Source organism: Rhopalosiphum padi, chromosome 1 (assembly GCF_020882245.1).
Source record: "Rhopalosiphum padi isolate XX-2018 chromosome 1, ASM2088224v1, whole genome shotgun sequence".
NCBI classification, from domain to species: domain Eukaryota; kingdom Metazoa; phylum Arthropoda; class Insecta; order Hemiptera; family Aphididae; genus Rhopalosiphum; species Rhopalosiphum padi.
This window is the reverse complement of record NC_083597.1, coordinates 46259420-46273790: the sequence shown is the minus strand read 5'-3', so window position 1 is coordinate 46273790 and position 14371 is coordinate 46259420. Positions and strand designations below refer to the sequence as shown.

Below are 14371 nucleotides of genomic sequence, written 5' to 3'. Positions count from 1 at the left end.
ATTATATTATAATTTTTAGAATCGTAGTGGGTACAGTATACTATATATAAATATATAATATTTATTAGTGAAGAAGAATTTGTCACAAAGCTGATGGAAAATGTGTCAGCACTCGGCTGTATTTCAACACGGAGGACGTTTAGCAGCAGCAAAAAGAAATTCAACTGATGATAATCAACTGTCCAAAGTATTTGTTTGTATTATATTATAATTTTTAGAATCGTAGTGGGTACAGTATACTATATATAAATATATAATATTTATTAGTGAAGAAGAATTTGTCACAAAGCTGATGAGAAATGTGTCGGCACTCGGCTTCGTTTCAACCCGGAGGAAGATTGGCAGCATCAAAAAGAAGCTCATCTTAATTTAGTTGTCCCCCCTTTACGCATTAGCGCTCATCTCTCATCCACTCATCCAACACATTGACTACGCCGGCCGGCAACACACATATATTATACACATTACCCGTTTTATATTATATAGTATTATTAATATCCACATAGTTTAAGTTATTGTATATTTTTTTTTATTATTTGAATGCATTCATATGATCAGTGGTGTATTTAGGAATTTTAGAATAAGGGCAACACATATTTTGCCGCCCCCCCCCATTAAAAAAAATTAAAAAACTTCTACGCCGCGCAATAGTGGTCAAACTGTTAATACCATAGAATACCATGTTATATAAATAGTATAGTATTTTATACCTCTATGGCACACATTTGTTGTGAAAATTATTAATGATTGACGTTACTGCGCCAGTACTCATAAAGTACGAAATAAAAATTTGCCGCCCCTCTAAATCTTTAAAAATTTGCCGTTCTGGACAACTGGACCCAAAGCTCCTACCTAAATACGCCCCTGCATATAATGCGTTCTCGCTTACGATGTGGATTAGGCCTACTGGGGACACCACAATAAAAAAACGCGCCTCGTGTAATACCTCATAAAGTTATTAAACAATACGGACAATGTTATTGTACGTCGTTTAATAATAAAGGTGGTGTGGAAAATTACCTAACACTGTTATTCTTATCTTATAGTTACCTTGCATACATTTTTTTTTATTAAATACCAATTAAATAATTATTTATATCAAGAAATATTATAAACTTATAAATAAGTCCAATATAAATATAACATTAAAGGAATAAGTGGCCATACAATGCTTGTAAATAAGTATAGTCACCCTGTTAGGTTAATGGTTAGGTTTTAATGTAGGTACTTACCTATTATAATAAATAGGTATTTGAGCAAGTTCTTTTAAAAATTATATTTTTAAATTTAGAATTAGATTATAGTTAATATGGAATTTAAATTTTCTTTGAGGTTCTAAATGTCCAACGGGATCCAGTTGATGTACGTGGATCTACTTGTCGCGGGATCTAGGTGATACGTAACCCACCCACGTACTAATAATATATTATCTAAAAACCTTAATTTTCTCTACCTTGGTCATAGCACAGATCATTCATAGATATGTGATATCACATTTGATTTAATCTTTTTTATACTCAGTTTCAGAAATTTAGTATCAATAGTGTCTCGGTGTTCGCTGTCCAGTGTAAATTTGTACAATATTGTATTTTGTTTATTCTAGTTTTTCGGTATAACAGTAAATAATAACTTTTATAACTACTACAATTAAAAATAATATATTAACAACCAAGTACTAGTAAGTAGATTACATTGGTTTAATAAATACTATTTAAATTCAAGTCAACTTGTGTTGAAACTAAAAAATAGATCTTTAATTGATTACTTCTTTGACTAGACGATTCCTATTTAGTTACTATGTTTTTATATTTTATATTATAATTTTCTTTCCTTATGATACTGGATTACTGAATATTTCAATATAAAAATAACTTAAATAAATAACATTCTTTTCAGGTTCGTTTATCAACAAAATGATGTCATTTAAAAAAGGAAATTTTCGCATTGGAGAAGCTGAATTAAAATGTAAAAAAGCAAATGGATGTGATTATTACGGTAATCCACAATGGGATGGCTTTTGTTCAAAATGTTATAAAGATATACAAAAACATAGGCGGATGAATGCTTCTCCTAAGTATGTAGATAATTTATAAAAATTATAGAATAATATTTTATAATTTTATAGCATAGATAATAATATTTGTTATTTAGTTAAACTTGAGATATGTTCTAGCAAAAAAATAAATATTAATTTTAAAATTGTATAATATAAGTAAACGTTATTTACTTTTATATTTTTATTTTAAATCTGAATAATAACTAAATGTATTGTTCTAAATAATGTCAGTCTGGCTTATTCAGTAATTATTAAGGGACACAAAGGTTCTGAAAATGTTTTTATATTGAGGCTAAAAGACAAATGCATGCCTTTACAGGGTACTTCTGTGTTATTTCGACTACTCAAATATTTCCATGACTGCCTGTTAAAATCATCTGGGTTATCTCGACTAACTCCGTATAAGAATTTATTTATAAATGTATATGCCCGCATTGTAATCTGTATAATCGTAATGTACAATTTTATTTTATTTTCGATGTACAATTTACTATATTCAGTAGTCATACCTGACCGAATTTGCTTGGCGACAAAACCTTGCAAACAATCCACCATTTAATAGAAATTTAATGGATCTTAAATCCTGCTTTCCTCCTTAAAAAAAATTATTAACTAAATGTTTTTAACTATTATACTATTATAATCAGCTCTTATACATATATACTGTAAGTTTAAATTATACATTTTATTAATTTTATTGAGTTGAGTAAGTAAATAAATTGATCTTTTTGTATTCAAATTTTTACATTTAGAATTATTATTGACTAAATGTTTTATACTATTATATAAACTTTTTTCTATACAAATTTTAAGATGTTATCCATATGTTTATTTGATTACATTTTACTGTGTTTCAGAATAGATTTAAATTTGGAATTATTACTGTTATTAACAAAATGTTAATTAAACATCAATAATACAATACGCATATATACTTTTTTTTTATTATTTAATAAATTTCTGTAGTCGAAATACCAAGGATAATCATAATAAGAAGTCTTGGAAATATTTCGGTAGTCGAGATAACACGGAAGTACCCTTAACAGGAATTCATCTCTGTGAGAGTGACAACCTAACAAACTGATTCTAACTTATTTCTCCTAAATATATTTTTCAGAAAAGTACCAATTAACAAGAGTAGTACAAAACAAGATTTAAAAAAAGTTGGTTTAACTGAAAAAAAATCTAAATTGTCATACTTGAAAATGTTTAATACTATTAAATCCAAAGGTTTGTTAAAGTAGTTATATAATTACTTATATTTATCTGTATAAAATATATTTTTTTTATCAAATATTTTCTTGTTTTTAATTTTTAAATTGGCAATTCAATTTTTTTTTTTTAAGAATTTATAATTACTTAGATGAATTTAATTATGTATGGTTTAGTTTCAGTGATACCATATTTGTTTGCTTATTATAATGATTTTTTTTTTTTTAATGTTAATTGTAAATCAAAATTCTAATGAGTAATTTCTAAGTTATTAAATTTTTACATTCTAAGGATAATAGTGTATGTCTAACATATATTATGTTGAGAGGGTATGGGAGTTATGAGTATTTAAATTATAGTAAGTAATATATTATTATTTTGCATGAGTTGTATACAATTTATATAACATAAAGTCATAAAAAACAAGCAAAAATTATGTTTTTTCTGGTAATTAAAAGAGATAAATGTGACAATTTCCAATAGGGTTATTTATATATTTATATTTTTGGTTATAATTAATATTAATTCATTAAAATAATAATAAGCATAATAAAAATGAGACTAAATATTATATTTATTTATATTTTATGTTGAAAGAATTATTATGGACTATATTACAAAAATGTATTAAGCTTAATAACTCAGAAACTATATGTTTGTATAAATTGTGCGAGTGGTTCACATCTCTTGAATCAAAACCTGTATGCACATTGCACAACTTTCATTTTAATTCAATTATTAAATATGTTGTGTATATAACTAAAAATAACAAATTAAGCTTATAATATAATAAATTATACTTGATTTTATTTTTAGATGAAATATCTGAAAAATCTAAAAAAGATTATGATCCACTTATTGCAAAGAAATTGGATCAAGTAGATGCAGAATATTTATCTATTTTGTCTGAAACAAAATCCTTGCGCACCGAATTAAAAAAACAAATTCGCAATTTTTGTCAAATGATGATGATGTCACATTTACAAAGCCCTGTTGATATTCAGTCTGAACACACTCAACATTTCTATCAAAATATTCTGGATATGTTGAATAATAATTATTCTTATGATGGTTTGTATAAAATTATAGTATTTTTTATTATATTTTTAAGTAGGCTCAATGCTCATAGGTATTTAGAATAAATTAGATGACTTACTCGCATATGAATTTATTGTAAAGACCCATAAAAAAGTCTTCATTATATTATTTTTATATTTTATAAGTACTATAATAATCTATTACTATAAGTACTCTCTTGATCACACTTTTTTCTGTTTTTCACTTGCTTTATGCCAATTGTAGATATGAAGAAACATCTCTAATTATACAAAATTGATCATCTTGTGATTTTATTTCTAATATACATATTTTATACATACTCAATCTTATCCTTTTTGAGTATAGTCTTATAAAGGTAGGCTCAAAAAAAGAAAAGAAAATGCACTCAGCCACTCAGGTCATGAGGTATATTGTGTAACATTCTATCATACTTATCTATTTTACAATTAAATATGTAAATACCAATAATTATTAATTATTATTATAAAACATTTTTAAAAATTATTATTTCTAGAATTGAGTCATGAAAAGAAAGAAAAAATTTTGGATTATACAGAAAAATACTCTATGATAAAATTATACAAGTTTTTGTTCTGTATGACTTTAGCTGATGAAGAGGAAGATTTAGCTATACAGAAACGGTATTTCGCTAACTAATAAAATTATATTAACTTTTTAGTAACAAAAATATCTATATTATTGTGAAATTGATTAGTTAATTTTATATTAGTTGATATATTCCATTTTAGGATCCGTCAGTTAAATTGGGTGAATGCTAAACATTTAGACTGTGATATTGACAAGACTAATGCTCAAATTATTGAATTAGTATATAAAGCAATTCTAGAATTATTAGATATGGATTCAGCTACAGCACCACAAGACAAACTGGCATGTGTTGTTAGATGTTGTCGACATATATTTGGAGTCTTGCAAGGTGGAAACAATGGAATGAAAGGACCAGCATCTGCTGATGATTTCTTACCTGTCCTCATATTTGTGGTTCTCAAAGCAAATCCTGTAAGACTTAAGTCTAATTTGCATTATGTGACTAGATTTTGTAATGCTTCAAGGCTGATGTCTGGAGAAGCTGGATATTATTTTACCAACCTGGTAATAGATTATTAATATTTTACATTTTAGAATAATATATCTTTATCAACACGTTCAGCTCCGATGACGATGCGTAGTCGTCATTCGATGTCGGGCGCTACAAACCGATGACGACTGGTAGTCGTCATAGGACAATTACTTTTATTCGTTATTTAAAATATTTGGCTGGTTGTGATTGATTATTTTACTTAGTGTGGCCATTCAATGTAACTATTAGAACATTTACAACAACAACAAACAGCTGGTTTTGATTTCCCAGCATTTTTATGTTTATAATTTGCCTAGTCTTCACGAGTGTAATATTATCAATATTTACTTGGCTGGTAGCGCCCGACTTCTGAAATGTACGCGGACGTGAATGTGTTAAATTTTATTAGTATTAAAGAATAAAGATCAATGTGAAATGCACTTTATCAGTTATTCTAATAAAATTAGCATTATGTATTTTTAAAATTTACTGAAAGTTATTTTTTATATTTTTGCAGTGTTGTGCAGTATCATTTATTGAAAATATTAATGCAGAACTTCTTAGTATGAATACTGAAGAATTTGAGCAGTACATGAATGGAACATTAGTATCTGATACCTGGGATTCTGCGTTAATTATATGCGAAGTAAATATATTTCATTTTTTAAGATTATCATGATTATATTTTTTAAAAGTTTTAGATAGAAATTTTTATCATGGAAAATTAAAATATATATTGGTATTGGGTTATTTTGAAAGCAAAAAGGCACCATTGCTGTTAAATGTTGCACAGTGATCAAGTACAGCATGTATAAAGTAGTTAATATAACTATTGTGTACCATAATACAGTATAAACACTAAAACATGTCATAACATGACATTTCAATTTTATATAGAATTAATTTGCATTGTTTTTTTTTTATGCATATAATAAGATTTTCTAATGATAATTTTTTATTCTTACACAATATCTATATTCTGATAAAGAATATACTGTTATTGTAACAATCATATGTTTTTCATATTTCTGTATTTTTTATAGTACTAGATTAATGAGAATATTTTTATTTAATTTTAAATTTACCTACATAAATGGTTTTACTTAAAAATCAAATGAATACAGTACATAAAATGTTACTGTCAAATTCCATTTTTATTCTGAATTTGTCAAAATTGTGTTATTATCTAAAAATAAAAATGAATTGTCTTCTTCTTCTGAGGCATAATTAAAGGTTATTGAGGCCCATTGCCACAACAACAGCCCTTGAAACTTCTTCCACATTCTTCCCTGTCCCCACCCCCATTCTAAGGTCTTCCATGCCCGTCATTGTTTGAGTTACCCTTTAGGCCGTTCTGTGTTCAGTTTCCATTTTTTATGTTCTCCAATACTCTTTCAGATTTCCAAACATGACCAGCTCATTTTATTTTACTATACTGCACGACTTCTATAACGTTGGGTTTTTCCAAATAATCTTCTTAACTCTTCATCTATCCTAACTTCAAATTCACCTTCTTCAATCTTTTTTTATCCAAAAATTTTTTCCTTTCAAAAACATTCAATCTGCTTCAATTCTCATCTGCTTAGTGGTTTCCCACACCTCACACACCTATAATGGATTCAATTTAAACTTTGTACAATGTTATCTTTGATCTTCTTGAAAGTAATTTTGATTTAAACAATGTTAATATACCAAAATAGTATCTATTTGCTGTTATAAATCTTTCTTTTATTTTTTCATGATTATTCACGTTTTCATTCACCCACGCTCCAGAGTACCTGAAATATTCTACCTTTTAAAATGAAAACCTTCTATTTTTAATTTTTTCGTCGTGTGCTGTTTTTTAGATAGAATTAGGTATTTTGTTTTCTCTCCATTTATGTTAAGGCTGATTTCTTTCCCTACCATTATTAGATTTTCCTCATTTTCTGTAGTTAAAATTAATCTGATCAATTTAACATTTAGGTATATTACTTGAATAAAATAAAAAGTAAATAATGATGTATTATTATTTATTAAACAAGCAATTACTAATTATTTTGTATAATTCATATACATTATATTTATATATACATCTGTTAAATTATATTTTTGAATGTGCACTACTATGTTCAAAAAATAAAAAAAACATGTGAACTGCTGATTTTAATTATAATTATCTCAAATTTAAACTTCTATTATATGATTCAATTTAGGGAATGCATCAAATGTTTGAACAGTTAGCATTATTAGCAGATTTAAAAAGAAGAAATATAATGATTGTTGATGATGCATTAAAACTTAAGAACGAAATGTCTAATTTTAAGGTACTCATTTATTTATAAATTTAATAATTTTTAACATATGCATATTTAATATATATATTTAGAATTATACAAATTATTAAAAAAATATTCTTTTATAAAATATAATTAAACCAATAAGATATATTAAGTATCTGTCATTTATTAAATTAATCATTTCATAACATCCAACACAATTTTTTTGCACAGGATAATTTTATGGACCAATTTGCAGTATTAAAAGAAGTATATACTATTATTGATGATTGTGATGAATCAAATAAAAACATTGCTGTTAGTATTGATGATTATGACCCTATTTGTTCCAGTTTATCCCCATGGACTATGACACCACAGGTTAATTTCTCTCATTTATATTGATTATTATTTTTAAAATTAATTTATGAAAATACTCATAGTTGGTATAAATAAATGGTCAATACAATAATATTATATATAGAATAATATTGTGTAGGTTATTCAACCTGCAGAAAGAACTCGTACAAGTTCTTCTTGTACAGATGTCGATTCTTGGGACATCCATTCTGCTGAAACAGTATCATTGCATTCGTTAGATGCTTGTTTTAATATGCCACAGGAAAATAATGAAATTGCTGGAAGTAGTTTAGAACCTACAATAAACGTACAACCACAGTTAGATGAAATTCAGGTGTGAATATTATGTGATAAGATATATCCAATAATAACAAATTAACAACAAAATAATGAAAATATTCTTTAAGAATCACTGTATCATTGTTAAAAAATACATAAACAATGTAAAATTATCTTAAATCAAAATCTTATGTTTATTTATTTTAATTGATGAAACTGGATGATTTAATGCATGATTTTATAAAAACTACAACAACTTACATTTTAAATAGTTTCTGTTTAATTAATTTTATTTTTAAATAATTTTTCTAGGAAATATCTATACAAGGATGGCAAATACCTAGTATACCATGTGAAACTGGAGGAAAAGAAATTACTAATTCTAAAATGAATACGCAATAAGTATAATTATTGTATTAAATTTTTAATATAAAATGTTGTTAATAATATATATATATATACCATATTGTGTTAGTTTATTTTATGTAAAAAGAATGTATATCCTTTAATTTATGAATTATTTATAAATAGCTGTACTAGTATGTTTATTATTAATAATCAATATAAGACTAAATATGCAATTAAGTTAAATAGTAATATTTAATGGTAATGTATACTCTGATTGTATTTTTGTCTCGATTGATGTTTTAAAATGCTTTGTAGTCCCGATTTGCTGAATATATGGACAAGGAACTAATTTCATCTAAAATAAAAATTAGATATAATATTATTAAGTATACAAATTTAATTAAATTTTAAATAGTGTAAATTGACACCCATTAGCTTCAACCAAGTATTGTCCGTCTATTTTTTTTTATATTTTATATACATATTACTTATTGTATTTAGTATAATAGTTTATATGTATAGATTGTAAATATTATTTCTTAACTAGAAAAAAATAATAAAACTTAAAATAAAAAATATGACCCTGTGCAATACTTAGTAATATATCAAGTTACAAAACAATTTATATTACCTGTAAATCAATTGTTTCTGTAAATCTTTTTATAGGAGATTCCAAGTTGAAATTTAGTTCAGTTGTATACTTAATAGGGACTATTCTTGGTTCCATCCAAAATGTCGATCGATACCTAAAATTAATTATAACAAATAAAAACTATATGGTAAGCACTTTGCACTTAGTATTAGTAGGTAATAAATATTTGTATATTTTTACACTTGGAATTTAAATATCAATGACAAAATATTCTTAAATCTTTTTGTTTATAACATATAATTTTGGCTAGTAAATAAATTTACAAAAATTATTTAAAAAAAAAAAACGAAGAGATATGGTCTTATTTAAATACTGTTTGTTTTACAAAATAAAATATATCAACTGGGTATATTTTCAAATAGTCAAATAAAAACACAAAACTAAATTGGATAGATTAAAAGGTTTTAGTAATTTGTAAATAAAAAAATTAGATGTAAAATAATATCTAATTTTAATTACAAATAAATTAAATTAACATTATATATTGCTCTATATTTTTAAATAAAATATAATATTATTTCAATTTATGTTAAAATATCTTGCAACATAGTTTTATAGATATTATTAGAATGTTTACATTCTATATACATTTTTATTTTTTTAATATTGAAGTTGTGATTCCTAAAACCATATAAATGCATTATCATTATTAATGTAGCATAAAAAAAATATATTTGTACATTTCTGTTGAAATAACTTTTGTTTGATTTAAATTATTACGATGGTGTATATAACTGATGTTTTTCTGATGATTTTGGTTCTTGTTAATGGTTGTGAGCTGTAACTTATTCTTATCTAATAATATACAAATAAAACATTTTTATTTAAATAAACAATAGATACATTTTAGTGTATATCATATTTACTTAATTTATTATCTAAATTAGGTAAAAATCGCATGACGCAACCACAGTCTCGTATTAAAAATCCTTCAGGTGAAATTTTTTGTTCTGGTATATCTTTGGTAAATTTAAAAGTTTGTTTGAATATTGTTTTACAGTGTCCACTATTATTTTCATTTAGTGTTTTTCCTTCTGAATTCCACATGATGTACCTATAATCATCTGCAAAAATACGTAATGTTATAAAAGGTATGGTTATTATAATATGTTAGTAGGTACCTAAAAAGTATTACCTATACTAAAGTAGCCAGTAGGTAATATTTAACTTTTACTAGTATGCTTAAAATACCTATTCATTCTACATGATAAACAGGGACAAAATCAAATGTTGGAAAGCACTTGACCACCCTGGCCCACATGTAGCGCCACCCCTGCATGTAGCCTTATACCAATGTTTTGTACGCCTGCGCCCTGCACTCATCATTATCACATTTTTAAAAATCTTGTGTAATGAGTCTTAGAATACTTTAATGCAATTTCATATGTAATAATTTTTCAAAAAAATTTTAAACGATAATGTAATGGCTATAAAAAAATAATTTAAAACATATTTTTATAACTACCTTTATAGCTTCATGATGGTTTTAATTGTTTTAAAACACTTATAAGTAAAAACTATATATGCCTATAAAAAATTGTAGTAAATTTTAAGTGTAAAGTGTAACATATTTCATCCAATAGAATCATAATATAAATTATAAAATATTTATACATTATTTACTAAAATTTAATTTATATAGTTTTCTTCTTTTTTTAATTTAATCATTCATTAAATATTTAAATTTAAAAAAATACATTTTATATCATATACCTACAGAATACCTACAGAGAAAATTGTATTGTACTATTGTGTAATATAATATAGATCCTACCTAAGGCAAAAATTATTTAACCACTTGCTTATATCACTAGACAAAAACAAAATAACCTATAAGTACCTATTTTGTTACATTTATCAGTTATGAAAATCATAGTATTATTTTTTCCATACACTATTTTAATATCTCTACAGCCGTACAGATAATATTAAAATATATAATATAAAAGTTTGTAGTTGAATACATGTATTTTACATGTAATTACATATAACTCGAAAAATAATGCAGATATTCTAGTGTAGTTTTTTCAATGTAACATATAACTAATAGCCTACCCCTATCTTTTACAGTGGTCTAAATCTAAAATAAAAAAAAGTCAAAACCCCCCACTTAAAAACAACAATTTTGAAATCGGTTGAATTTCGAATAAACGAAAGAAACTTCTATTTAAAAAAATACAGCATACTATTATTATGGTAAAATTGTAAAGTTTTGGTAACTACGAGTATAATTCTAGGTAGCCAAGTAGGTAATCCAATGTATTTAAATTATAATTGGTCCATCTATAAAATAATATTATTCTATGAATTGGCCAAACATTATTTAAAATACCTAAATAATAATTATGCATAATGTAGGTGCGTAAGTAAATAACTTAATTTAACATTGGTAGTGTTAATTTGTATTTTATTTTATTTCACCTAAATTAAATTTACTATTCTCAAGTATGTAGAAATGGTATTTATCTATTAAAATATAAATAAACAATCTTACATAAAAAATCAAAGAACTATGTGTTCTTTATATTATATATTAAATTAGCAAATTAGTTATCTAAATATGAAAACCATACCATAATATTATGCTGTATTTTTTTTTTAAATAGAAGTTCCTTTCGTTCATTCAAAGTTCAACCGGTTTCAAAATTTTATTTTTCCATTCTATAAATAAATAACTACAAAATGGCTATTTTCGAATTTTCAAAAAAACTTGTTTGAAATAATCAAAAACAAATTTAAGTGTATTTTTACTTTATTTTTATTTTAGACCATTGTAAAATATAGGTTACCTATATTAGTTATATTTTACATTGAAAAAATTGTACTGGAATATTTGTATTATTTTTCGAGTTACAGCTACTGACTTTCCAATTAATTTACATACTGTATAATAGATACAGACATACAGTATAAATAGTTATGGATACTTACTTTAAGATTAAATTTCACAAATAAAAATAAAGCGAGATGATTACTTAAATTTATTTTAAATTGTCTTTTGTATTATTATCAGGTACGTTTAAAACTATCTATCTAATTTTATCACTCCACAGTCCACAATATTTTAATATTCACGAAATGTTAGCGTTCATTATTTGTTGACTACATATAGAACACTGCAGTTTGTAGTCTAACTACTCAAAATAATAAATGACATATAGATAAAACTATTAACCGTAAACCTATTTCCGGTTCCTGTTTTTATTTTACATACAAACGCTAGCTGTATTAAACCTGTACCTTCAGTTATGTAGGGAACGTTAAATAGGTATACCTATGGATTATCCATGGTATAAACACAAAATAGTCAATAGATTAACTTTACTCTATTCTGCAGTGTTGTAGGTACTCACATGGGCGTAACTAGGGCCTAGGGGGGGGTTAGGTAGGCTTCAGCACCCCTTAAAATTTCTTAAAGCCCTATACTTTTTTTTATGAAAATAAAAAGTTACAATTTATGTATACAAATGTCAAATTAAACAAGTAAACCGTGTACTACGTATACGTACGGTTTTTAATGTTGAATATTATTAATTATTATATTTGGTATAATATTCATTTTATATTTTTATGGAATTAAAATAAAACAAAGAATATTTATGCATTATTAATTATTAATCAATCTAATTACTTATAATTTTTCTAAATAATTCAAATAAATTAAAACTTATTACTGTGAGGGGTCAATTATGTTCTCATAAATACCTTATATAATATAGCTACAAGCCTATAAAATATTTTTAGAACTCCATAGCCCCCTTAATTTAAAGGACTAGATACGCCTATGGATATACTCATATAGTTTATTAATTATTATATCCTAACCAATTAAATTAAAATGTGTGCGGACACTGCGGAATGCGATACATATATGACATATTGATATATCGTGTATTCGTGTGTGTAAAACTGTGAAATCGTATTTATCTACCTATTTAACAGGGGTCGGCAACTGCAGGCGGACCGTGGTCCGGATCCGGAAGGCAAAACTCTGGACCCTGTCAACACATTGTACTTACTTCATTATGTATAAAGATTTGAAAAAAATCACTGAACCTCATTGATTTATTATTTTAATCTTTAGGACTCCAATAGAAATTACTTGCGGACCCTTGCTATATAAGCTCATGTAATGCACATTCCTAATCGAAATGTCCGTAACAGACATATATTAGAATATTCGTGAACTGGAGGGGGGGTAAGGGAGGCATTTCTTCCCTAGAATAAATTAGAAGCCAGTAATATTAATATTATTATTTAATAATAATCAATAATATATTGAAGATATGTAACTAAATATTTGCTCCCTAATAAATTTCCAAGTTACGCTCATGTGTATTAGTATGTTTCATATTATTATGAACAAGCTTATATAGATAGGTAGCTAGGTATAGCAGTAGTAGATATTATGTTACCCCGTTACGGTTCAAGTATAAAAATTGCTCATTGTAACACTGACTGCCGACCAGGCATTGTATAAAATGTACGTAATATTTGGGCAATGTAAATTATAAATATTTATTTCCCATAATATTGATAATTTTATATAATGCTAAAACTGGTGCTGTCATCGTGTGTAACACGTAGCCGCAGGTACTAAACGTATGAGTTTATTTCAGTACTTTATCATAGGAGACAAATTTTATCGATTTGAATTGAAAAAAGTATAGTTTAATAATCAGGTTAAAAATTTGTGAACTTACGCCTGACTTATAAATCTGCTGAAGAAGTTGCGTATGTGTTATTGGATATTTATACCAATTTTGGTTTAAAGTATGGAAAACACCGCGGGAAAACGAAAATTACATATTATAGGTACAGCTAAAGATAAACTATACTGCAACATTATTACAGTAGAAATCAATTAACAATTTTCAAGGAACAGTTTTTTTTTGGTATTGATGATGTACCCGACATTCAGTTATCACTTAAGAAAGTAGCTAGGCTGTTTTCCAACATAGGAGGCCAAGGCTATATAACCACTGAACTTATGGTCAAAAATGCAAAACAAGGAGATGCAGCAAGTGAAAAGCTGCAGGAATTTAATGCATTTCCAAATGCCATAA

The 14371-nt window shown here is 25.7% G+C and overlaps 2 protein-coding genes across 7 annotated transcripts; one reads left to right on the top strand and one right to left on the bottom strand.

The window, feature by feature from the left end:
• Positions 1-1520: 1520 nt before the first annotated feature.
• Positions 1521-8764, top strand: LOC132917274 (rab5 GDP/GTP exchange factor). 3 transcript variants are annotated; one of them, XM_060977934.1, is made up of 11 exons: positions 1522-1678; positions 1897-2074; positions 3174-3286; positions 4085-4339; positions 4842-4968; positions 5077-5440; positions 5926-6054; positions 7604-7714; positions 7901-8047; positions 8166-8360; positions 8618-8764. In XM_060977934.1, exons 2-11 carry the CDS (start codon positions 1914-1916, stop codon positions 8705-8707), a joined length of 1692 nt encoding a protein of 563 aa, XP_060833917.1. In that variant the 5' UTR covers positions 1522-1678; positions 1897-1913; the 3' UTR covers positions 8708-8764. The 3 variants fall into 3 exon arrangements, with proteins under 3 accessions (XP_060833918.1, XP_060833917.1, XP_060833919.1); XM_060977935.1 differs by lacking the exon at positions 7604-7714 and having other exon boundaries at positions 1521-1678; XM_060977936.1 differs by lacking the exons at positions 1522-1678; positions 3174-3286 and having other exon boundaries at positions 1915-2074.
• LOC132917275 (uncharacterized) lies at positions 8709-12417 on the bottom strand. 4 transcript variants are annotated; one of them, XM_060977940.1, is made up of 6 exons: positions 10771-11014; positions 10441-10618; positions 10172-10369; positions 9986-10100; positions 9285-9399; positions 8709-9008 (listed from the first exon to the last, which is right to left on the bottom strand). In XM_060977940.1, the coding sequence occupies exons 3-6, from the start codon at positions 10350-10352 to the stop codon at positions 8892-8894; spliced, it is 528 nt and encodes a 175-aa protein (XP_060833923.1). In that variant the 5' UTR covers positions 10353-10369; positions 10441-10618; positions 10771-11014; the 3' UTR covers positions 8709-8891. The 4 variants fall into 4 exon arrangements, with proteins under 4 accessions (XP_060833923.1, XP_060833924.1, XP_060833920.1 ...); XM_060977941.1 differs by having other exon boundaries at positions 10497-10618; XM_060977937.1 differs by lacking the exons at positions 10441-10618; positions 10771-11014 and adding an exon at positions 12237-12417.
• Between the last annotated feature and the right edge of the window lie 1954 nt (positions 12418-14371).